The 24,783-nt window shown below is 37.9% G+C and overlaps 1 protein-coding gene across 6 annotated transcripts in view; it reads right to left on the reverse strand.

The window, feature by feature from the left end:
• The window catches only part of LOC150089016 (rab GTPase-binding effector protein 1-like), a 367,033-nt gene that overhangs the window by 141,446 nt on the left and 200,804 nt on the right, over positions 1 to 24,783 (reverse strand). For all 6 annotated transcript variants that reach the window (XM_090369775.1, XM_090369776.1, XM_090369773.1 and 3 more), the window contains 2 exons: positions 19,639 to 19,784; positions 4,441 to 4,675 (listed from right to left, as the gene is read on the reverse strand). In XM_090369775.1, coding sequence (XP_090225901.1) covers positions 4,441 to 4,675; positions 19,639 to 19,784 — 381 coding nt within the window. The remainder of the gene's footprint in view (positions 1 to 4,440; positions 4,676 to 19,638; positions 19,785 to 24,783) is intronic.

Genomic DNA, 24,783 nt, shown 5'->3' on the forward strand with positions numbered 1-24,783 from the left:
ACCTGGGGGTAATTGTGCAGTCAGATATGAAGTTTTCTGAGCGGTGCAGACAGGCTGCCAGAGTAGGTCATTGGGTCTTGCCAATGATATACAGGAATTTTGCAAGCAGGGATAAGGCGGTGATTATCCCCTTGTATAAGGCAATGGTCAGACCACACCTTGAGTACTGTGTACAAGTCCGGAAGCCTCATTTTAGAACAAAGGGGTACTCTTATGAAGAAAGGCTTAAGTTCTGCAAATTGCAGCTTCTGGAGACTAGGCACCTACAAGGTGATCTGATCGAGGTGTATAAGGCCTTGAATGGATTGAGCAGGCTCAATGCTGATGGGATTCTTCCACTTGCTCAGATTACAAACCTGAGGGGGCATAGATTCAAACTGAGGAAAGACATTTGTAGAACAGATGTGCAGAAGTTTGCCTTTAGCCAGTGGGTAGTTGATCACTGGAACAAACTTCCATCTGTTGTTGTGGAAGTTGATAGCTTAAATAAATTCATGGCAGAACTAGACAAACATTTGGAATGAATGGATCAGTGAAATGGGAAGGTTTTTTGGCTGATACTGTATAAGCTTGCTTTCTTGTATCATATGCCTCTACTAATGCTAATGCTAACCTATGCATGAAGTGAATGGATAGGTGAAATGGGAAGGTTTTTTTATTTTTTTATTTTTTTTTTTGGCTGATGCTGTAAAAGCTTGCATTCTTGCACCATGTGCCTCTACTAATGCTAATGCTAATCTAAAGAAGCAAATTAAGATGGTAATATCAGTAAAGGTGGCAAATAGTAAGCTTAATGTCAGCATTTTTAAAAAGAAAAGACTCACTGTATGTTGAGTTAAAGGAAACTTTGCATGCTCATTATATTATCAAAAGGAAAATCTGTTTAAATATAAACAGGTGGCCAACAAATAATCATTAAGCTGAGATTCAATATTAAAACTTGTTAAAATCTTTTTAAATACTTCTATCATTTCTATTTCTCTAGATGCCAAGTTTTATATGTTTATTAACATGATAAAAATGAAAACATTTCCTGAGAAGAACATTCACACTCTTCTTGTTTGTTTTAGCAACTCTTTTCAATTTTACTTAAAAGCTCGAACAAAAGTTTACTTAGGTATAGAATCAGTGTCTACTGAAAGTTTGATACCAATATCAATAAAATTTAAGACAAAAGATTTTTAAACAATTACCTAAAGGGACAAGGTGGGGTTTCTCTGACATTAAGGGGTTTTTATTAATGCAACATACAGTTTTGTGGTGAGGATTTTTGTTAATAGTTATGAAGAAAATTAGGAGACCCCCACCCCCCCCATAAGTGCAACTCAGCACTGATGGATTTTGATGCCATAACCAATAGTCTGGGTCTAAACCAAGAAAAGCAATCCCACACTACAATCCTACTTCCACTAAACTTCATTATGGGCATAATGCAGTAGATGATGCTCTTGAGATATTCCCCAGATATTCCCCTGATCAGCAGAGTGTGTGTGTGATGTGACTTGTAGCTCCATGAGACCTGTTTCTACTGTTGCATGGTCCAAGAATGGTGGGATAAACATGAGAGAAAATAACATCAGGAATTAAATTAGTGTGATTTGTAGCTTTCTGAGAAGCAGCTCTGCCATGAAAACCATTGCTGCACAAACTGTGGATGCACTAATGGATATGCTGGGGAATGCAACTTACTACTATTTCAAACTTCAAACAATGAAATTTTAAGGGGATGGGGGTGTCATGATGTGGGAAAGTATTCTTGTGGCTCTGACTGTAGTCACTTATACAGAACTCTTACTGCATCCTGTATTGAGCTTTTGGACAATTCCTACTATTCCAAACTGTGTGCCCGGTACTTTGGTGTGGCGTCAGATTAGGGGAAACTTCATTGAGTTCAATGGCATTCACTCTTTAGGCATGTCATGAATGCAGCTTCTTTTAACACCAGGTGTGACTTCAGCACTACTAAGGTATTTCTATGGAAATGAGAATATCATGATAATACACAAACACAAACCATGCCTACAGGAACCTAATTTGAAGGAAGTTAAATTGCAATATTTGTCCTGATTGGAATAGAGTCCGAACATGAAGCTTGTGGCACTTTACATATGGTAGTATCATATGTAACTTGTTTGCAGAATAAATATCCACTTACTTTAAAAGTACTAGTAACTAATACTTTTTGAGAGTGGAGTGTATGTTTTTAATGGTGTGATGGAAGATTTCTTACTGTGTATTAGTAGTAGTAGTAGTAGTAGTAGTAGTAGTAGTAGTGGCATGTGATGCAAGAAAGCAAGTGTAGGAGCTTATGCAGCATCAGCCAAAAAAAAAAAAAAAAAACACCACACCATTCCCTCCAAATGCCTGTCCAGTTCCTCCTCAAATTTTTTCAACCTATCAACTTCCACAACGACAGATGGAAGTTTGTTCCAGCAATTAACCACCCGCTGGCTAAAGGCAAATTTCCGCACATCTATTATACATCTGTCTTTTCTTAATTTGAATTTATGCCCCCTTAGGTTCGTAATCTGAACAAGTGGAAGGATCCCATCAGAATTCAGCGTGCTCAACCCACTCAAGGCCTTATACACCTCAATCAGATCACCGCGCAGGTGCCTAGTCTCCAGCCACTGCAATTTGCAGAACTTAAGCCTCTCTTGGTAAGAGAATCCCTTCATTCCCCTCACCAATCTTGTTGCCCTTCTCTGTACACGCTCAAGTAAATCTACATCCTTCCTAAAATGAGGCCTCCAGACCTGTATGCAGTACTCAAGATGTGGCCTGACCATTGCCTTATACAGAGGGACAATCACCTCCTTTTCCCTGCTAGCAAAATTCCTATATATCATTGACAAAACCCCATGACCTGCCCTGGCAGCCTGTCTGCATTGCTCAGAAAACTTCATATCTGACTGCACAATTACTCCCAGGTCTTTCATTTCATTTTTTACCACCTTAAGTGTAGTACCACACAGTTGGTACGTTTCTCTGGGGTTACTTCTACCCATATGCAGTACTTTGCATTTGTCAAGGTTAAACTTCAGTTGCCACTTCTTAGCCCATCTGCCCAAATTATCTAGATCCTGTTGCAGCAGCACATTGCCATTACTGTCATTAACAACCCTGCCAACCTTTGTATCATCTGCAAACTTCGACATTAAGCCTGATATACCTTCATCAATATCATTGATAAACATACAAAACAACAGTGGACCTAACACCGAACCCTGTGAGACTCCACTAATAACATTAGTCCAAGAAGAGCAGCACCCATTGATTACCACCCTCTGTCTTCTCCCACTTAACCATCCTTTTATCCATTGTAGCAACTTACCCTTAATACCATTCTGCTCCAATTTGTACAATAGTCTTCCATGCGCAACAGTGTCAAAAGCTTTCCTGAAATCCAAATATATGATATCAAAATTATTTTTTGCATCCAGTTCCTTTGTAACCACATCATAATAACCTATCAAATTTGTCAGACAAGACTTTCCCTTAACAAACCCATGCTGTGTCTGAATTATTGCTGCAGTCTTGTCTAGATGATCCTGCAATGCATCTTTAACCAGTGACTCCATTATTTTACCCAGAACAGAAGTTAAACTAACTGGTCTGTAATTACTCGTGTCACCCTTCGATCCCCCTTTGTGAATTGGGGATACATTTGCACATCTCCAGTCAGTGGGAACCTCCCCTGAGTCCAAGGATGCTCTCATAATTATGGCTAAGGGTTTGCTTAGTTGCTTTGCCGCCTCCTTTAATATAACTGGATAGATCCCATCCACCCCAGGTGCTTTTCTTATGTTTAACTGATGGTATTATTCCCCACTAGATTAACAGTAAAGAATAAAAGAATAAAAATTTGGTATTATAATTATTATCATCATAATTATTACTTAAAAGTATTATTGACATAAATACTTAAAAGTTTATTTAAATATGAATAACACTAATTAAACTATGTGAATTTTATTGTGTAAAAAGCATTTCATGATGCTTTTTACACTTAACTTTCCCACAACAGAACAACTGAATGTAGTATGTTGTGTGGATCTGGCAGCTGTTACTAACTTCATAAGAGAGAGAGAGCCTTCTACTCTCTACAATTAAGTAACATTTATCAAATGACCAGGCCTGATGACAAGATTTAATATGGAATCAAGAAACATTGCTATTTATAAGTAGTTCTACTGTATGGGAATTAAGTTACTTAATGTAATGCTTTTTACAATAAAGTTCACTTGATTCACATGGTTTAATTAGTGTTATTCACATTTAATTAATTCATTATAAAGAATCTCATGCCTTCTCTCAACACAATTAATTAAAAACATTAAACCAAGGATACTCAAAAACAAAAAAATTTTAATCAACAATGTTAAAAATATACACAGCAAAATGCATTTAAAATGCTATATATTTCAAAAAACATTTTACCAGAAAGGGCTTTCAGCTGATCTTGTGTGAGACTAGGCAACTTTTTAGGGCTAACTGGCCTAAACATTAGATCTAAAGGCAGAAATGATTTAATTTCAGATGACTCTCCATTTTTGCATTCCACTTGCTCCACATCAGTTATTCCACTAATAGCAGAACTAGAAAGAGAACGCCTTCGCTCCTCCAAACTTTCCCTTCCTGCTTGGTCTAAATTGGCAGGAATGCTATGTGCTCTCTAGAAGAGAGATCAAAAGAAAGAAAAATTTATATTACATTAAAAACTTCAAAATGAACAATCAAACTATGGAGATTAGTGAGGTTTCGTATATATATAATTAAATATATATAATTTTATATATATATATACAACCCATATATATATATATATATATATATATATATAAATTATACATATATATATAAATTATATATATATATATATATATATAAATTATACATATATATATGGGTTATTTTATTTGGTTTTTTTTTTTTTAGGAGCATTAGCAACTAAGGCCATATTGCTCAGGGGATATGCGGTGGTCATTCCCTGACCTTTCAGCATCATCCGTATTTGGTGGTCACGGGTTCGAACTCCGGTCTAATCAAGAAGCTACGTAGCCAGGTGGGCAGGAGCAGCAGTGCGTAACAATGCTGCTCCTGCCCACCTGGCTACGGAGGCGCCTATATATATGGGTTGGTGTATTTATTGCATTTACTGAGTCGTATTGAAACATCATTTGTAATCATTTCACTTCAGAAAACTAGTTACTCACCACTGACGGTTCCATCACCATTTTAATTAATGAAACACAGGCTAGACTGCCAATACTTTCTTTATCTGTACTAGGACTTTTTCTGTCCAAGGAGGATGAAAATATGAAAAAGACACCTATTAAAGTTCACATCATATTAAAGAATGTTTATTTTAACATATAATTACTAATACTTCTGGCCAGGACCTAAGCACAAGTGTCCAAAAGTCATGTCCCTTTTCGTGAGGTGTCTGTTAAGGGAGGTTTCACTGTACTGGTACTATTTTTAAAAAAAAAATAAATAAATAAATATGAACCAGTTTAATTGATAGCAAAGAAACTAGTCAAAAATTTGAAAATTGCTCTCTGCTTGAAATTATGATTACATGTCATTTTACCCCAAGTAGAAACACAGTAATTGTATTAAACAATCTGCACCCAGCAATAACAGTTCACTATATGTGAAAATTCAGTATATATGACACTTCAGTCTTTATAACGTTTGAAACGTGTTAGTACAGTATTTGCATTCACTGCTAGGCCTGTACCCTTTCAAGCACATCCATCTTTTTTAATTTTTTTTAAAGGAATTTACCAGCCATATACAATATTCAAAACGTGGTCTAATTATTGATTTGTCATCATCATCATCCAAAGCTGTTATACCCAGTGCATGTACAGTCACTATGGTAGTACAAATCAGACCTTGCCTTCTGGATTATCAGTTCTCCATTCACTGTTTTCTCCCATGCTGTTTTATTTCATATAGGTTTTTAGTCCTAGTTAAAGTTAGCCCTTTTTCTTCTAATGTTTTCTTGGCACCATTGATCCACCTTCCTCATTTTCCTCTGGGCTTATTACTATTCATTTTTGCTTCAGAAATCTGTTTAATTAGTCTCTCTTCAGCCATTCTTTCTACATACTCACATAATTAGCATTTTCACAAATATGTTCTTGTCATTGCTTCCGCTTGTTAATTTTATTTGTTTTTCTAAAAATTCTCATTTCTGATGATTCTAATTTTTGATTAGTTGCTTTATTTCTTATCCACCTGTCAGCTTTTTTGGTTAAAACAGGGCTTAAAAACTGTTATTTTGTCTTTTTATATAATCTTACTTTATTAGCTTCCTGCACTTCCTGCTTTTATTATTCTCTTATTTCTTTGCTTAATGTTGTTTATTGTTGAAATTCGTTTATATCTGTGCTTAATTTTCCATCTTCATTAAGACTATTCCTAGGCATACAAAATTACTGAATTATTCCAATTTTTAGTTTAGCACGCAATCTAAATTTTCTTAGTTTCCCCCAATTTCATTATATATTTTATCCATAGATTCCTGAAGATTTTGCAGCCTACTATTTTAATAGCTCACCATTATTTTCTTAGGATAATGATAAAATTTTTACAACTCCAGCATGAAACTTTATTAGTAATTTACATTATTTTATTAAACTGTCCATAAAAACTATAAAAAGAAGTAGTGATAAGTTCTGACTCTGTCCCACTTCAATTATCTCAAATTAAATTAGTTATCTTAAAAAGAAAATGGTTCCTTATTGGAATCACTTTTCTAATCAATACTTCCTTTTATTCCTCACATCAGATTTGCCATTTTTGCATAATTTTTAATCCCTACAAAAGATTATCCTCATTGTCATTGAAAAAAAAAAACATTTCTCAGTATGTTATCACATGCTTTTATAAGATCTACAAAATCTTTTTAAGATTTTGTTGATCTAGCTGTTTGATTCTGGCAACAAAAAGGTTTGGCCCTAAAGTCTGATTACCCTTCAAGGTTATATTCAACAGTAATTCTAATCATGTCCTTCAAGATACTTGCATAGATTTTAAGTGGTAAACTAAGGAGTTAAATTCCTCTCTTATTGTTTGTACAGTGAGTTATTTACTGTTTATATCTAATGGCACAATTACCTTTCAAACAAATTCATATCATTTCTTGAAATGAAGCTCAGTGTCATTGATATTTATCAAATTTCATATTTGACCCTATTATTATACCTAGATCCTATTAATAATGGGGGAGGACCTGCAATTAATATTGACCAAAGACAGCCTTCTGTTTACTAGCATTATAGCTTAATTGCCATTTTAGACCAATTTTACAATATTTCCATGTCCATCAGGGAAGCAGTACATTCTAGTTATTACTGCTAATGACCTTTCTCATTTAATGACTTTTGGGTATATTTTTACTTGCTTTCTTGCATCATATGCCTCAACTAATACTAATATGTAAATAAAAATATACCCAAAAGTCATTAAATGAGAAAGGTCAAAGGGGGAGAACCCTTCCCAATTCACACATCTAGTCACTCCAAATGTTTGTCTTGTAGAGCCTTAAATTTATTTAAGCTATCAACTTCCACAACAACAACAACAACACATGGAAGTCAGTTCCATCAATCAACTACCTGCTGGCTAAAGGCAAATTTCTGCACATCTATTCTACAACTGCCTTTCCTCAATTTGAATCTGTGCCCCCCCCCCCCCCCAGGTTTGTAATCTGAGCAAGAGGAAGAATCCCATCAGCACTGAGCATGCTCAAACCATCCAAGGCCTTATACGCCTCAGATCACTTTGCAGGTGACTAGTCTCCAAACACTGCAACTTGCAGAACTTAAGCCTTTCTTGGTAACAGCACCCCTTTGTTCCACTCACAAATCTTGCTGCCCTTCTCTGTACTCATTCCAGCAGCTTTATATTTTTCCTACAATGAGACCTCCACACCTGTATGCAGTACTCAAGATGTAGCCTGACCACTGCCTTATACAAAGGAATAATCACCTTGTCTCTGCTAGCAAAATCCCTATATATCATTTACAAGACTCTATGACCAGCTCTGGCAGCCCATCTGCACTGCTCAGAAAACTTCTTATTTGACTGCACAATTATCCCCAGGTCTCTTTCATTCTCCACTTCCTGAGTGGACATGTGCGTGTGAACACGTGTTTATGTAAACGGCAGCTGCAAGAACATCAGTTCAACTCCGCCTCATATCTCTGTGAAGAACAGTATCAATATAAATGGGCCAGATATGTGAATGACGTAGGTTTGTGTGTTTTATGTGTTCTGTTAGCTTGGCTACCCAGAAGCATCAATCACCAGAAGAGATGATTCTGGGTACTCGTCCACACACACCACGGGAAGATGGAACAGTTCCAATAGTGCTCGCACTGTTCCAATTCGAGATGCTGACCCATCTGATGTAGCCAAGAGGTGAGCCAGATTCCTCTGGCCCACCTCTTGGGCCCACTCCAGAGGGGAAGGAAAACTTTTTTTTTTTTTTTTTTTGTTCAGTTATGCATTATATACAAAATTAAGACAAATGAGGTCTTAATTGAGTTCCCATTTCAAGACCATGAAAATAATTATGAGGTAGTGATCCCGATCCCAGATAATCCAGAAGATGAAATTGTAGATAACAGCTGCCGCCTTTTCTCAAAAGCTTCTCTGGCAAAAGTTTGAAATGGCCGAAAAAATCTCAGCATTCTGGATAAGCAAAGATTCGTGGCAGAGCTGTAGAACACAATAATTTGTGAGAGGTCTTCTGTGATCCTCGTAGTTAGTAAATGAATATAGTACGTGATCCCAACTCTCTGTCTCACTGCAAAGACAAATCTGTAGTAGCCAACTTGAACATGAAGCGTCGCTGATTTAATGATCCGTGTCCTGTGGTCAAGTAAGGTGTGTATAGATTGATGGAAAGCCATGACTGTACTTTTTTATCGTGAAGAAAAGTCACTTCTGGGAAGAAGCATCTTGTCACCAATCCCAAAGAGGTTGGGTCCCAGTGGGTCTGCCACTCATTCAACTTCCTTGAGTGTAGTTGGTACATTTCTTTTGGGCTGCTGCTACCCATGGGCAGTACTTTGCATAGGTCAATGTTAAACTTCAGTTGCCACTTCCAGCCCATCTGCCTAACTTTTCTAGATCCTGTTGCAGTAGCATACTATCTTTACTGTCATTAACAACACTGACAACCTTTGTATCATCTGCAAACTTGGACATTATTGCTCAAATATCCGCCTTTGATGCTTTGATACTCAAAGCATCAAAGGCGGATATTGTTGGGATATCAGAGATGCGGTGTCACATAGATATAAGTAATGCAGAACTGGAATTTGGGGAGTATAATGTCTACAGAATGGATAGACAGGATAGGAAGGCAGGAGGGGTTATGCTATTAGTTAAGAAACACATAAAATCTAAGGAAGTGAAGCCAGTCGACATCGCTGGACAGTGCAGTGTCCAGTCAGTTTGGTGTGACATAAGCATTGGGAGATCAAAATTGAGAATAAGAGTGTGCTATAGGCCTAATGACTCTGATGAGTATAATAAGAAACTGTACAGGGAAAGAGAGTGGGCCAGTAAATCAGAGAGTCTTATAATGGGGGATTTTAATTTCCCAGATACTGATTGGAATTTGTGGGTTGGTCACTCACGCACTAGCAAGGCTTTTGCGGATTTATTGGATGATTATTTTCTAAATCAGCATGTTTGGCAGGCAACTAGAGGGAGTAATACTCTTGATTTGATTATCAGTGGTGATTCTTCATGCATTAAGAATCTGCAGATACAGGAACCACTAGGTGGTAATGATCACAGTGTGCTGAAGTGGGATTTACTCAAAGAGGTAACTACCATCAGGGGTAAATGGAAGGGTTATTGCTTTCATAAAGGCACCTACGATGGTCTAAGACAGTATTTAAATTCTATACTATACAGTGGGACCAAGTGATGATGATACCAACAGCAAACTCAAAATGGGAAGCATTCAAAGAACTTATCTTGGAAGCTACTAGGCTTTACATACCAACTAAGAAATATCATTCAAGGATCAGGCCTAAATGGATGTCAGATGAACTAATGAGACATATGGCAGAGAAGAAAAATGCATGGAATACATACAAATTAACACGTGACACAGAAGCCTATGATAGATATAAGTTGATCTGTAACCAAGTTACAAAGGAGGTTAGGCAGGCGAAGGCAGATTACGAGAAATCTTTGCAAGGGATGCAAAGAAAAACAGCAAGGAGTTCTTTACTTATGTAAACTCTAGAAGGAAGGGAATAAATCAGAATGGTCCACTTGATATCGATGGTTCAACTGTTCATGATCCTGCACAGGTAGCTAAGAAACTAAATCAATATTTTGCATCTACATTCACACATGAGGAGTTATTCAGGAAGGGGAATGCCATAGATGAAGTAAACACTGGCAGTGAGCTAGATGATCTTGTAATAATTGAGAGTAAAGTGGAGGAGAAATTGTTGAAGATAAATACAAGAAAGGCACCCGGAGTGGTTGGGATCTATCCAGTTATATTAAAGGTGGCAGCAAAGGAAGTAAGCAATCCATTAGCCATAATTATGAGAGCTTCCTTGGACTCAGGGGAGGTACCCACAGACTGGAGATGTGCAAATGTAACCCCAATTCACAAAGGAGGATCAAAGGCTGACACAAGTAATTATAGACCTGTGAGTTTAACTTATGTTCCAGGAAAATTAATGGAGGCACTGGTTAAAGAAGCACTGCAGGATCATCTTGACTAAGAATTCAGTTATAGCTCAGACACAGCATGGTTTTGTTAAGGGAAGGTCTTGCCTGACCAATTTGATTGGATACTATGATGTAGTCACAAAAGAATTGGATGCAGGGAATAACTTTGATATTATATATTTGAGCAGTGTCCATTGAAGACAGAGAGTGGTAATCAATGGACACTGCTCATCGTGGACTAACGTTATTAGTGGGGTCCCTCAGGGCTCAGTGTTGGGTCCATTATTGTTTTCTGTATTTATAAATGATATTGATGATGGTATATCAAGCTTAATGTCCAAGCTTGCAGACGATACAAAGGTTGGCAGGGTTGTCAAGGACACTACTGACACTATGCTGCTGCAACAGGATCTGGAAAGGTTGAGCAGATGGACTGAGAGGTGGCAAATGAGGTTTAACATTGACAAATGTAAAGTACTACACATGGGAAACAGCAACCCCAGATCAACGTATCAACTCTGTGGTACTACACTGACAGTGGTAGAGAATGAAAGGGACTTGGGGGTGGTTGTGCAGGCAGATATGAAGTTCTCTGAGCAGTGCAGATGGGCTGCAAGAGTAGCTCATGGAGTATTGTCAATGATATACAGGAATTTTTCCAGCAGGGATAAGGAGGTGATTATTCCATTGTATAAGGCAATGGTCAGGCCACACCTAGAGTACTGTATACAGGTCTGGAGGCCTCATTTCAAGAAGGATGTAGAGCTGCTGGAACGAGTACAGAGAAGGGCAACAAGCTTAGTGAATGGAACAAAGGGGTGCTCTTACGAAGAAAGGCTTAAGTTTTGCAAATTACAGTGTCTGGAGACTAGGCACCAGCGAGGTGATCTGATAGAGGTGTATAAAGCCTTGAATGGTTTAAGCATGCTCAATGCTGGATGGGATTCTTCCTCTAGCTCAGAAAAATCACCTGAGAGAGCATAAATTCAAATTGAGGAAAGACAGATGTAGGATAGACGTGCGGAAATTTGCCTTTAGCCAGCGGGTGGTAGGTTGGTGGAACAGACTGCCATCCCTTGTGGTGGAGGTTGATAGCCTAAATAAGTTTAAGGCTCAGCTGGACAGGTATTTTGAACGAACAGAGGGGTGAAGTGGAAGTGGGTTTTTTTTTTTTTTTTTTTTTGGCTGATGCTGCATAAGCTTGCTTTCTTGCATCAAATGCCTCTACTAATGCTAATGCTAATTTGGATCTTAGAAAGGCTTTTGATACTGTTGCACATGGAAGACTGCTGCACAAATTGGAGCAGTGTGGCATTGGTGGCAAATTGTTGCTATGGATAAAGGGATGGTTGAGTGGCAGAAGACAAAGAGTGGTAATCAATGGACACTGCTCATCATGGACGAATGTCATTAGTGGAGTCCCTCAGGGTTCAGTGTTGGGCCCATTGTTGTTTTCTGTATTTATAAATAATATTGATGATGGTATATCAAGCTTAATGTTCAAGTTTGCAGATGATACAAAGGTTGGCAGGGTTGTTAAGGACACTACTGATGCTATGCTGCTGCAACAGGATCTGGAAAGGTTGAGCAGATGGGCTGAGAGGTGGCAAATGAAGTTTAACATTGACAAATGTAAAGTACTACATATGGGAAACAGGAACCCCAGAGCAACGTATCAACTCTGTGGTACTACACTGACAGTAGTACAGAATGAAAAGGACTTGGGGGTTATTGTGCAGGCGGATATGAAGTTCTCTGAGCAGTGCAGACGGGCTGCAAGAGTAGCTCATGGTGTTTTATCAATGATATACAGGATTTTTTCTAGCAGGGATAGGGTGGTGATTATTCCCTTGTATAAGGCAATGGTTAGGCCGCACCTTGAGTACTGTATACAGATCTGGAGGCCTCATTTCAAGAAGGATGTAGAGCTGCTGGAACGAGTAGAGAGAAGGACAAAAAGGTTAGTGAATGGAACGAAGGGTTGCTCTTACGAAGAAAGGCTTAAGTTTTGCAAATTACAGTGTCTGGAGACTAGGCACCGGCGAGGTTATCTGATAGAGGTATACAAAGCCTTGAATGGTTTGAGCATGCTCAATGCTGATGGGATACTGCCTCTTGCTCAGAATAATCACCTGATAGGGCATAAATTCAAATTGAGGAAAGAGATCTAGGATAGATGTGCGGAAATTTGCCTTTAGCCAGCATGTAGTTGGTTGGTGGAACAGACTGCCATCCCTTGTTGTGGAAGTTGATAGCCTAAATAAATTTAAGGCTCAGCTGGACAGGTATTTTGAACGAACGGAGGGGTGAAGTGAGAGGGTTTTTTTTTTTGGCTGATGCTGCATAAGCTTGCTTTCTTACATATGCCTCTACTAATGCTAATGAAGCCTGATATACCTTCATCAATATCATTGATAAATACACAAAGCAACAATGGGCCAAGCACCAACGAGGGACTCCACTAATAACATTAGTCCACAAAGAGCAGTGTCCATTGCTTACCACTCTCTATCTTCTCCCACTCAACCATCCTTTTATCCATTTTAGCAATTTGCTCTTAATGCCATACTACTCCAATTTGTACAGCAGTCTTCCATTTGCAACAGTATCAAGAGCTTTCCTGAAATCCAAGCATATGATATCAAAATTATTTTTTGCATCCAGTTCTTTTGTGAATACATCATAGTATCCAATCAAATTAGTCAGACAAGACCTCCCCTTAACAAACCCATACTATGTCTGAACTATTACTGCAGTGTTGTCTAGACGATCCCACAATACTTCTTTAACTAGTGACGCCATTATTTTCCCTGGAACAGAAGTTAAACTAACAGGTCTATAATTACTCATGTCACCCTTTGAAACCCCCTTTGTGAAATGGGGATACATTAGAACATCTCCAGGCCATGGGGACCTCTCCTGAATCTAAGGATGCTCTCATAATTATGGCGAAGGGTTTGCTTACTTCCCTCGCTGCCTCCTTCAATATAACTGGATAGATTCCATCCACCCCAGGTGCCTTTTTTTATGTTTAACTTACTTCAACAATTTCTCTTCCACTTTGCTTTCTATTATTACAAAATTATTCAGCTTCCTGTTAGAGTTTAGTAAACTTCTATCCTCTCCTTCCTTACATAATTCCTTGTGTGAATGTAGATGCAAAATACTCATTCAGTTTGTCAGCTATCTGAGGATCATCAACAGTCAAACCACTGATATCAAGTGGATCAATACAATTCATCACCTTCCTTCTAGAGTTTACATAAGTAAAGAAGTCTTTGTTGTTTTTCTTTTCATCCTTTGCCAAAGATTTCTTGTAATCAGTCTTTCCTTTGTGACTTGATTACGGACTAGATTATATTTACCATAGGCTTCTGTGTCACCTGATAATTTATATGCATCCCATGAAATATTCTTCTCTGCCACAAGTCTCATTAATTCATCTGACATCCACAAAGTCTAAATTGTTTATATATTTCTTACCCAAGGGGTGGGCGGGACCTAAACTTGGATGAGGAAGTTGAAGATTAGAGTATAATACAAGGTGCCGTTAAAAATTTAAAAATGATGAAGCATACCAGCTATTTTGATGGATCTCTTTTGAAGAGTCCCCCTGACACTGTATACACCAATCAATGCTTCTGCAACTAATAATTCTCTGTTACATTCTGAAAATATCCTCAGTCATTGCAAATATGTGGGCTTTCAAAGGCCACATATTTGCAATGACTTTTTCAAAGGCCACATATTTGCAAATATGTGGCCTTTAAGCTTGGGAAAAAAGCAAAACAAAAAAAAAAAAAAAAAATCATCACAGGAGGTAAGTCTAATTAGTATGGCAAATGGCAGACTGCAGAGATGGAGTGCACTGGAAGAGATTATTTAATGGAAAATGTCAAGTGTGCAGGGACATTGCAATGATGTTACTGCCAATTCCTTGAAAGCCACTTTTCTAGCCATTTTCTCCAGACAGCTTCGTACATTTGCTGTAGAACTGTCTCGTAGTATTCTGGTTTACTATTTAACTGTGCATGACAAATGCATAATAAGCAATTCCCTGTGAGAAAAATACAATAAGCATGATTTTTACATTTGATCAGAATTGCCCTGCTTTTTTGGGTCTTGGAGAAGACAGTCTTCCATTGAGAGGACTGAGCCTTTTTTTCCCAGGTTATAGACATACACCCACAATTCGTAACCAGTATTGCAGCATGTTGATAAAGATCCTGATGTGCAAGAAATTGCCCCTCTCTATGATCATCAGTGAGGATGCAAAGCCCAAACTTGGCTGAAATACATTGCATTCCCAAATCTTGGTTAAAATTGAGTGATGTGTCCTGTAAGGAATGCCAATTTTACTAGTAACTGTGATACTTAACATGGATAGTTAAACATTATTCACCCCTGATCAGATTATGAACATGGACAGTTGAACAAATGACAGCGGTTTTTGAACTAGAAGGGTGGCCAGAGCAGAAATCACCTTCAATGGACAGACAGCCATCTTTGATCAGTGGTCAACAAAATCACTCATTTTAAAATGCAGCGAAACACAAAATATTTTCTGTCAGTTTATGTTAATTCAGATTGGTTGTAGATAAATGGACGATTCATGTCTTACTATGTCTATATGAGTCATTGAACATGTTGCAACAATGCAACTTGCTGCAATGCCACAACTGCAAAATGCAACATCAGTGTCAGTCTTTTTGATCACACCATGTACATTAAAAATAATACAAGATCAGGCAATTAGAATTAAGTTTAATGATGGGAATTCAAGCAGGGCAGAGTGAAAGTTTTTTGTTCAATAAGAGATGGAAATTTAGTAATAGAGTTTATGATATTGTAAACAAAAAGAGGCCCATGGAGTTGTGTTCTAGAGCAGAGGGGGAAAATTCCAAAAATGACAGTGATTCATAGTTTTACCAATGAAAGCAAGACTATTTGGAAAGCATAAGAATCTAATGAATCAAATTTGCCTCTAGTCTCTGAGAAAAGTATTGCTGTTGTGGAAACCAGATAAATCAAAACAGTCAAAAACTGAAAGTATAAGCTACTTATAGAGAAGAATTATAAACTTTGTCACCTTAAAAGTCAAGGAAGAATGCTTAATAAAACCAAAAAAGCTTGGAGTCTGAGATATGAGATCAGTGAGGATAGAGGAATGAAGATCAGATTTGCCTTTAATATGCAAATTCTTTTGCAGTAAAAGAATTTCCAACAGAATAATCAGTGAAGACTAAAGATCAAATTGCACAATTTGAGGAGAAGCAACATAATTTACATTTCAGTGGGTTTAGAAATGGGTTATTTTTGTTGAGCCAGAGTGAGAGAATCAAGACAGGATTGGAGTTCACCACTGTCAATTAAAGATTTGATGCCCTTCTAAAGTTTAAGATCGTTCTTCAAACTTTATGCAGGTTCTTTTAGACTAGATCCCTCACTAATAACCCTTCCTCTCCTTCCTCCTCCACTACCTAATGGGGCTTAGAGGGGAACAGGCATTCTATATGTTATCAGACACTCAGCCTAAAACACTGATGGATCCAATATTTTTCTATCTCAGAAGATTTAGGAGAAGTCTGGTTGGCCTACCTCCCTAAAATCCACTCATGCACACCTTCTCAATGGTAAGCCCTGTTACATCACTTAAGTGGCAACGAACATGTAGAGTGGTTCTCTCGAGTGTGAAGAGGAAAAGACCAAAACCTCCAGCACATGACAGCACAACCAAATAAATTGCCCTCAGTCCCCAGCAGCCTTCACTCCCCGTCTTATGGCAGCGAGAGGATCAGAGTGGAAGCAGAGGGTGCTAAGAATCTCTGGGTACGACCAGGCAGCCATGCACAGAAACTGAACTAGACCTGTTACAACGTAGTAGTAGTGGCATGTGAGGCAAGAAAGCAAGTGTATCAGCTTATGCAGCATCAGCCAAAAAAAAAAAAAAAAAAACACACCATTCCCTCCAAATGCCTGTCCAGTTCCTCCTTAAATTTATTTAACCTATCAACTTCCCCAATGACAGATGGAAGTTTGTTCCAGCAATTAACCACCCGCTGGCTAAAGGCAAATTTCCGCACATCTATTCTACATCTGTCTTTTCTTAATTTGAATTTATGCCCTTAGGTTCGTAATCTGAACAAGTGGAAGGATCCCATCAGAATTCAGCGTGCTCAACCCATTCAAGGCCTTATACACCTCAATCAGATCACCGTGCAGGTGCCTAGTCTCCAGCCACTGCAATTTGCAGAACTTAAGCCTCTCTTGGTAAGAGGATCCCTTCATTCCCCTCACCAATCTTGTTGCCCTTCTCTGTACAGCTCAAACAAATCTACATCCTTCCAAATATGAGGCCTCTAGACCTATACGCAGTACTCAAGGCGTGGCCTGACCATTGCCTTATACAGAGGGACAATCACATCCTTTTCCCTACTAGCAAAATTCCTAAATATCATTGACAACAACCAATGATCTGCCCTGGCAACCTGTCTGCATTGCACAGAAAACTTCATATCTGACTGCACAATTACTCCCAGGTCTTTTTCATTTTCTACCACCTTAAGTGTAGTACCACACAGTTGGTACGTTTCTCTGGGGTTACTTCTACCCATATGCAGTACCGACGAGGAATATTACAACTTTCTGAAAGTGATAAAGCCGAAGAAACCTATAGGGAAACAGAAATCCAAAGAAGAAAAAATTAGTCAAGAAACAGTTGTCATGATGAACCGAAGACGACAAATGAAGAGCAAGAAAAACACTGACGGGGAGAAAATTGAGTATACTGAGTTATGCAAAGCCATTAGAAAGAGACTCAGAGAGGATGTAAGAAGATTTAACACAAGAAAAGTAGAACAAGCATTAAGGGAAAACAAAGGATTTAAATCAGTAGCGATGAGCAGTAATACAGAAAGACAAATGATACTGAAACTGAAGAATAGCGATGGTGTACTTATAAACAGCAGAGAAGGAATAATTCAAAAAGCAGAAGACTACTATAGAGAATTATACAAGGAGCGAGGGAACGCGAGGCATACCAGCAGTGGGGAGGATGCATTGCAAAGTAGCAACACATACGACATACCCGATATTCTCCCTGATGAGGTAGAACATGCATTGAAGAAAATGAAGAATCGGAAAGCCCTGGGGGAAGATGAAGTTACTGTAGAGTTGTTAAAATTGGGAGAAAGAGACATAACACAAAAACTGGCAAGGCTCTTCACAAAGTGCATTAGAAAAGGTGGGACGCCTAAGCAGTGGAATAATGCAATCATAGTTTTGCTGCATAAGAAAGGAGATAAATCAGAAATTGGAAATTATAGACCAATTAGCTTGTTATCCCACATCTACAAGTTGTTCACAAGGGTCATTACTAACAGATTAGAAAGAATACTTGATGAGAATCAACCGAAAAAGCAAGCTGGCTTTAGGACAGGATTCTCAACTATGGATCACCTTCACGTAATATCACAGCTAATGGAGAAAGCAAATGAATATAAAACACCATTATGCCTGGCATTTGTGGATTATGAAAAGGCATTTGACTCCATACAGCATAAGGCAATGTTTTGGGCACTGGAAAGACAAGGCATAGATACCCCATATATTATGATTTTGAAGAAAATATATGAGAGTGCTACCTCCTTTATTAGACTAGGCAAAGACAGTAGTAAATTTAAAATCGAGAAAGGAGTTCGACAAGGAGACACAATATCTCCGAAGCTGTTTACTGCTGCCCTTGAGGAAGCTTTCAGAAGATTAGACTGGTCGCAGAAAGGAGTCAATGTGAACGGAGGGTACCTAAACCATTTACGATTTGCAGATGACATTGTGGTCATAAGCCACGATCCCAAAGAATTAGAGGAAAATCTTAATCAGTTATGCACAGTTAGTAAGGATTTTGGACTAAAGATGAATATGGCTAAAACAAAAGTAATGATGAACAAGTATGCCATGGAAAGGGAAATAATGATTGAAGGAGCAGTAATTGGAAAGGTGGAGTCATATACTTATCTGGGACAAGTTATTAGCTGTAATAATGATAAATGGAAGTCAATTTATCATTATTACAGCTGGAAGTCAAGAGAAGAATAAATTTTGGATGGATAGAATTCAGGAAATATAGTCACATACTGAAGAGCAACATCCCAGTTTGTCTGAAATGTAAAATAATGAATCAATGTATACTCCCCACCATGACTTATGGAAGTGAAACTTGGGCACTCACCAAAAGAATGGAAGAGAAGCTGAGAACTACACAGCGAAGAATGGAATGAATTATATTGGGAATCAGACTGTTAGATAAGAAGAGAAACACATGGATTAGGCAGCAAACTCAAGTAAAAGACATTCTTATCAAAACTAAAGAACTAAAATGGTCTTGGGCAGGACACATAGCTCGAAGACATGATGACAGATGGACTAAGAAAATAACAGAATGCTAGAAGAAAACCTGGAAGAAAGGCGGAGATGGATAGATGAAATTCATGAGTTTGTGGGTAGTAAATGGACGGCCAGTGCTCAAAACAGAAGGAACTGGAAAGTTGCTGGAGAGGCCTTTATCCTACAGTGGATTGAAAATGGCTGATGATGATGATGACTATAATATATATTATGCCAATAATACAAATTGACAATCTTCAAACTACAGAATTTTTCTCGCAAGGATATATGTCTTCTTTTGTCACTCTGAAATCTTCCTATCTAGCACTACATCTAAAAATAACTTCTCAGTGCTATTCCCGTTTTTATTCCTCTATTATATATAAAGTTGCTGGTAAGTAGTGGAATTGCTCAATGCGTACGAAACACTGAAGCTAACTTATGTGATTCTGGAGCATCATTATATCAAGTGTTAGCAACATAATATATATACAAGAAACCAGTATACAACCTTAAATGCATAAGTCAACTTACCACATTACAAGAAACGTCAGAATCTACATGATTTACTGATTTTCCATCAGATGAATGTAATCTCCGGTGTACCATTGGAGAGAGAGATCGACGTGTAATAAGTTTGGAAGGAGACAGTCGAGGTAATGGAGACAACCTTCCTGATTCTAATCAAGTTAAAAAATATCTTTGTAATTGTTTTTAATACATAGGTATGATAACTTCAAAAAGTGCACAGCATATGCTGTATGAAAATTTACATGGACATAAGAAATTGACTTAATTTTTTTACATTAAGAAATATTTGATTTTCTATATCTCTATTATTCATTGGATTGCACATGTCAATTCATTACCAACACTGAGTTAATATTATAAATGTTGTCAATAAAATATGAATCATAAATGTAAGTTTGAAATTTTGGCACTTCATATTTTAAATACCTTATTTAAATTTCCCTAGTCCTAGACACTGAAACAGTTGAAGATTTTGACTCCTAGGTGTGTGGGTGCATGTGTGCTACCATCATCTAACATCACAACAGACAACCAATCAATAAATCATTCTGTCATGAGACATATGCCTTTTATACATAGTGTGGCAATTGGAAAACAAGACCGATGTTACGAGAAGAGTGCTGGTGCCGCCATCTACTAGAAGTAAACATAAAATGAAAGTGATTGTTCCTAGAGTATTGCAGTCAAGGTCAGTGGAAATTGCTACAATTTCTGAATGTAGTGCGAGCTGAACTGCACATCTCTCCTGTCTGTGTTGTGGAGGGGCAATGGAACAAAGAACAAACATCAAGTTTGTGTTCAACTGGGCAAAAGTGCTATGGAAATGTTACAAATGATGAAGCAAGTGTATGGAGAGAATTTTCTGTCTCATGCATGTGTGTTCGAGTGGCATAAATGTTATACCCATGGAAGAGAGTCACCGGAAGACAATGAACATTTCAGCACAGCAAAAATTATTCGAATGCCAGAGTTGATCGAAAAGGTGAGGGAAATCATCAATGACTGATGTGCAATGCTCTGAATGATTTCAGAAGATCTATGTATTATAAGAAACCCTTGCTAATCTGGTTACAGTTAATCTGGATGTCGGATAATCCGGATCGAAATACAAAAATTCCGTTTACAGTTGAGTACTGTACTTTGAAAGACATGGGATTTAGGAAGGTAGATGAATCACTTTGACTGCGCAGAGAGAGACAGAATATACAAAACATTGGCTTGCGTGTTATTCAGTATTGCTGTTGACTCTGTGTCGGACGGGTGTTTTTGCTTCATTTGCGCACTTCTTTATACATACATATGTACATAAGTTACCATATTTTATATATTATGAGTTTATGTAATTTTTGGCTAAACCACAACACCGTTGCCTTGTTGAGGTCCTCGTATGCAGATAGTTTCATCATTTTTCTGATAGTCATGTCTTTAATGCTATTGGATATGCCCACAAAATCTAATAGCTTCCCTTTATTTTTTTACAATATTGTGTATGGTTTGGTTATAATGGTTCATTAAAGATTTAATGGATAAACCATTTTCAAACTTTTGAATAATTTCAAGTTTTTGTTCAATTGAAACACAACTCTTTTGAGGTTTACCCATCACTTTTGCAATCTCTAAACAAAAAAATATATTTACTATAAAAAAAATTGACGCTCCTGACATAAATAACGAAACAAAATGTATTTTTCAACGGAACAGAACAATCCACATGATGCACTAAAACAAACTAAACATTCATTCTCTTTCCATTTTTTTTTTTTTTTGAGTGGCGGGGATGAAGACAGTGGGGGTTGCAGAAAGAGGTACATTCATCTCTCAATCATGACTTAAAATGGCACTTCTTGTCACTTATTTACGACTTGAAAAACATCCATTTATACCCATTCTATTTATTACTTGGATTTTAGGATTTCCGATCAATATATATATTTTTTTACCTTGGAGTCTGAAGTGTCCCAGTTAATCCGATCCCTGTAAATCGAGAGTCTGCTGTATAACTTCTGAGTCTTCTATCAATGGATAAATGTAGTCTTTTTATAGTTTTTAAATAAAGGCTCTACAGTGATATTTTTTTATTTATCTTCATCAGCACTACCTAAATCATTAAATTTTCTATTATTTGTGTTCTAAGTTTTTTTTGTCTTTTAGGGCTATCTTTTGCTTCACTAATCCGGATTATCGCTTAATCGGATTACCCCTCCTCCTATTAATCTGGATTAGTGAGGGTCTACGGTAATAAGGAAACCAGTCAACAAATAATAACCCAGGATTTGAAGAAAATGAAAGTCTGTGCATGGTTTGTTCCACATTCGTTAACAGAGGTTAAATGACGGGTATGAGCTGAACACTACAGAGAACTCATTGAGTGTGCTGAAAGCAAACCCAACTTACCGAAGTCTATCGTTATGGATGAAAAGACACTGTGCTTTCAGTACAACCCAACAACGAAATGACAAAGTGTAGACTGGAAGTCGGCAAACCCTCCCAAAGTCAAAAAAGTCCACCAAGGAAGGTAAAAAATCAAAACCATGCTCATCACTTTCTACAATAGCAAGGGAATTGTGCACAAAGAGTTCATACGTAGTGGCCAAAGTGTTACTGCTCCCTACTATCTGGACATTTTGAAACATTTATTGGAGGGAATCCACTATGTGCAGTCTCAGTATTGAGAAGATGGAAGTTGGTTCCTCTTTAGCATTAGCATTAGTAGAGGCATATGATGAAAGAAAGCAAGCTTATGCAGCATCAGCCAAAAAAAAAAAAAAAAAAAAAAAAAAAACCCTTCCACTTCACCCCTCCGTTCGTTCGAAATACCTGTCCAGCTGAGCCTCAAATTTATTTAGGCTATCAACTTCCACAACAAGGGATGGAAGTCTGTTCCACCAACCAACTACCCACTGGCTAAAGGCAAATTTCCGCACATCTATCCTACATCTGTCTTTCCTCAATTTGAATTTATGCCCTCTCAGGTGATTATTCTGAGCAAGAGGAAGAATCCCATCAGCATTGAGCATGCTCAAACCATTCAAGGCTTTGTACACCTCTATCAGATCACCTCGCCGGTGCCTAGTCTCCAGACACTGTAATTTGCAAAACTTAAGCCTTTCTTCGTAAGAGAAACCCTTCGTTCCGTTCACTAACCTTTTTGCCCTTCTCTGTACTCGTTCCAGCAGCTCTACATCCTTCTTGAAATGAGGCCTCCAGACCTGTATAGGTCTCAAGGTGCGGCCTGACCATTGCCTTATACAAGGGAATAATCACCTCCCTATCCCTGCTAGAAAAATTCCTGTATATCATTGATAAGACACCATGAGCTACTCTTGCAGCTCATGCAGCTGCACTGCTCAGAGAACTTCATATCTGCCTGCACAATTACCCCCAGGTCCTTTTCATTCTCTACCACTGTCAGTGTAGTACCACAGAGTTGATACGTTGCTCTGGGGTTGCTGTTTCCCATACGTAGTAATTTACATTTGTCAATGTTAAACTTCATTTGCCACCTCTCAGCCCATCTGCTCAACCGTTCCAGATCCTGCAGATTGATCTTGCAAAATAACATACCAAGCCACGAGGCTCTCAATTATTCAGCCTTTCAGACACCACTGAAAGGCTATCATTTTCATGATGTTGACATCATTCAAAGAGCTGTGACAAGAATACTGAACAGTATTAGCATTAGCACAGGCATATGATGCAAGAAAGCAAGCTTATGCAGCATCAGCCAAAAAAAAAAAAAAAAAAAACCAACTCCCATTTCACCCCTCCGTTTGTTCGAAATACCTGTCCAGCTGAGCCTTAAATTTATTTAGGCTATCAACTTCCACAACAAGAGATGGAAGTCTGTTCCGCGAACCAACTACCCACTGGCTAAAGGGAAAAAGCCACAAATCATTCCAGTCACTTTGTGATTATTGCATGCAGGAGAAAGTTATTTTGAATAAACCAAGTTTACTTTACTCATACATGGAATCATTTTTTTCTAGCATCAGTTTCATTTTCTAATTGCGATGCACCGTGTATTACATGATACATGTATTCACATGGGTCCACCTTGGTGTCCAGAATGTGTAAAATGGATAAGAGATATAAAAGAAGTATTAATAACATCTGGCAAGTTAGTCATCGTCTTCTTTTTCTTTCTTTTTTTTTTTTTAGTAAAAACTCGAAGCACAAGAGGTATTAGAACCTACAGTACTTAGTACCATGCAGCGGTTGAACGCTAAGAAGATGAAAGAAGATACTCGTCGATATTACACTGGAATTTCTACAGATTGTAAATTTCAGGAAATAAGTATAAAGGAAGGTTATTCCAGAAACAGAAGTTGAATGAATAAACAAAAAAGAAGAAAAGTTTTTTTTGTGAGTTTAAAGTTGAACAGTAAAAGGATGTTGACTGGTTGTGGCAAATTTTGTGGTCGTGGAAGAAAGAGCAGGAATTACAGGAGCCAGTTCAGAAGAACAGTGCTCATGGATGAATCTATAGAAAAGGCTTTGTTACAGATGAGTCATTAATTAACCTAACTGCCCTCTTTTGAATGGAATCTAGAAGATTGAGAGGTTTTGGGGGCACTGTGCAGATATGGAACAGTATTCCCAAGGTGGATTTGTGATTTGTACACAGTGAACAGCAGTTTGAAAGAAAAGTAATGCCGAGAGCAAAAGAGAAAACCCAGTTTTTTATATGCAGAGGAAGCAATATTTGTAATGTGCTTATGCCAAGAGAAATTAGAAGTCAAGGTAATCTCCAATAGAGATATATGATTTTGCCTAGAAATCAGAGTGTCATCGAAGATAGGAACAGAAGAATCCTTTTCGCAAATTATAAGACAGTACTAAGTTTTAGAAGGTTTGAAATCAACTAAGTTATCACTGCCCTGCTGGAGAATTACCTGGAGATAGGCATTTAAGGAATTAGTAGAAGATATTCGAGAAGCTTTTTGAGTAGGACAAGGTTTCTCACACTGGAAGGTGGAATGCAATGTGCTATCAGCAGAAAACTATGGATAGGATTGCTGGTCAATGGAAGAAGGTCATAAATATACAAGATGAAAAGAGTAGGAGGAGGAACTGAACCTTGGGGAACACCTGCACTGGTGGAGAAGTTAGAAAACAGCCATCTATCATCACTCATAGTGAGCTGTCACA

The sequence above is a fragment of the Mastigoproctus giganteus genome, chromosome 3 (genome assembly GCF_048544385.1).
Source record: "Mastigoproctus giganteus isolate SK-2022 chromosome 3, ASM4854438v1, whole genome shotgun sequence".
Lineage (NCBI taxonomy): Eukaryota > Metazoa > Arthropoda > Arachnida > Uropygi > Thelyphonidae > Mastigoproctus > Mastigoproctus giganteus.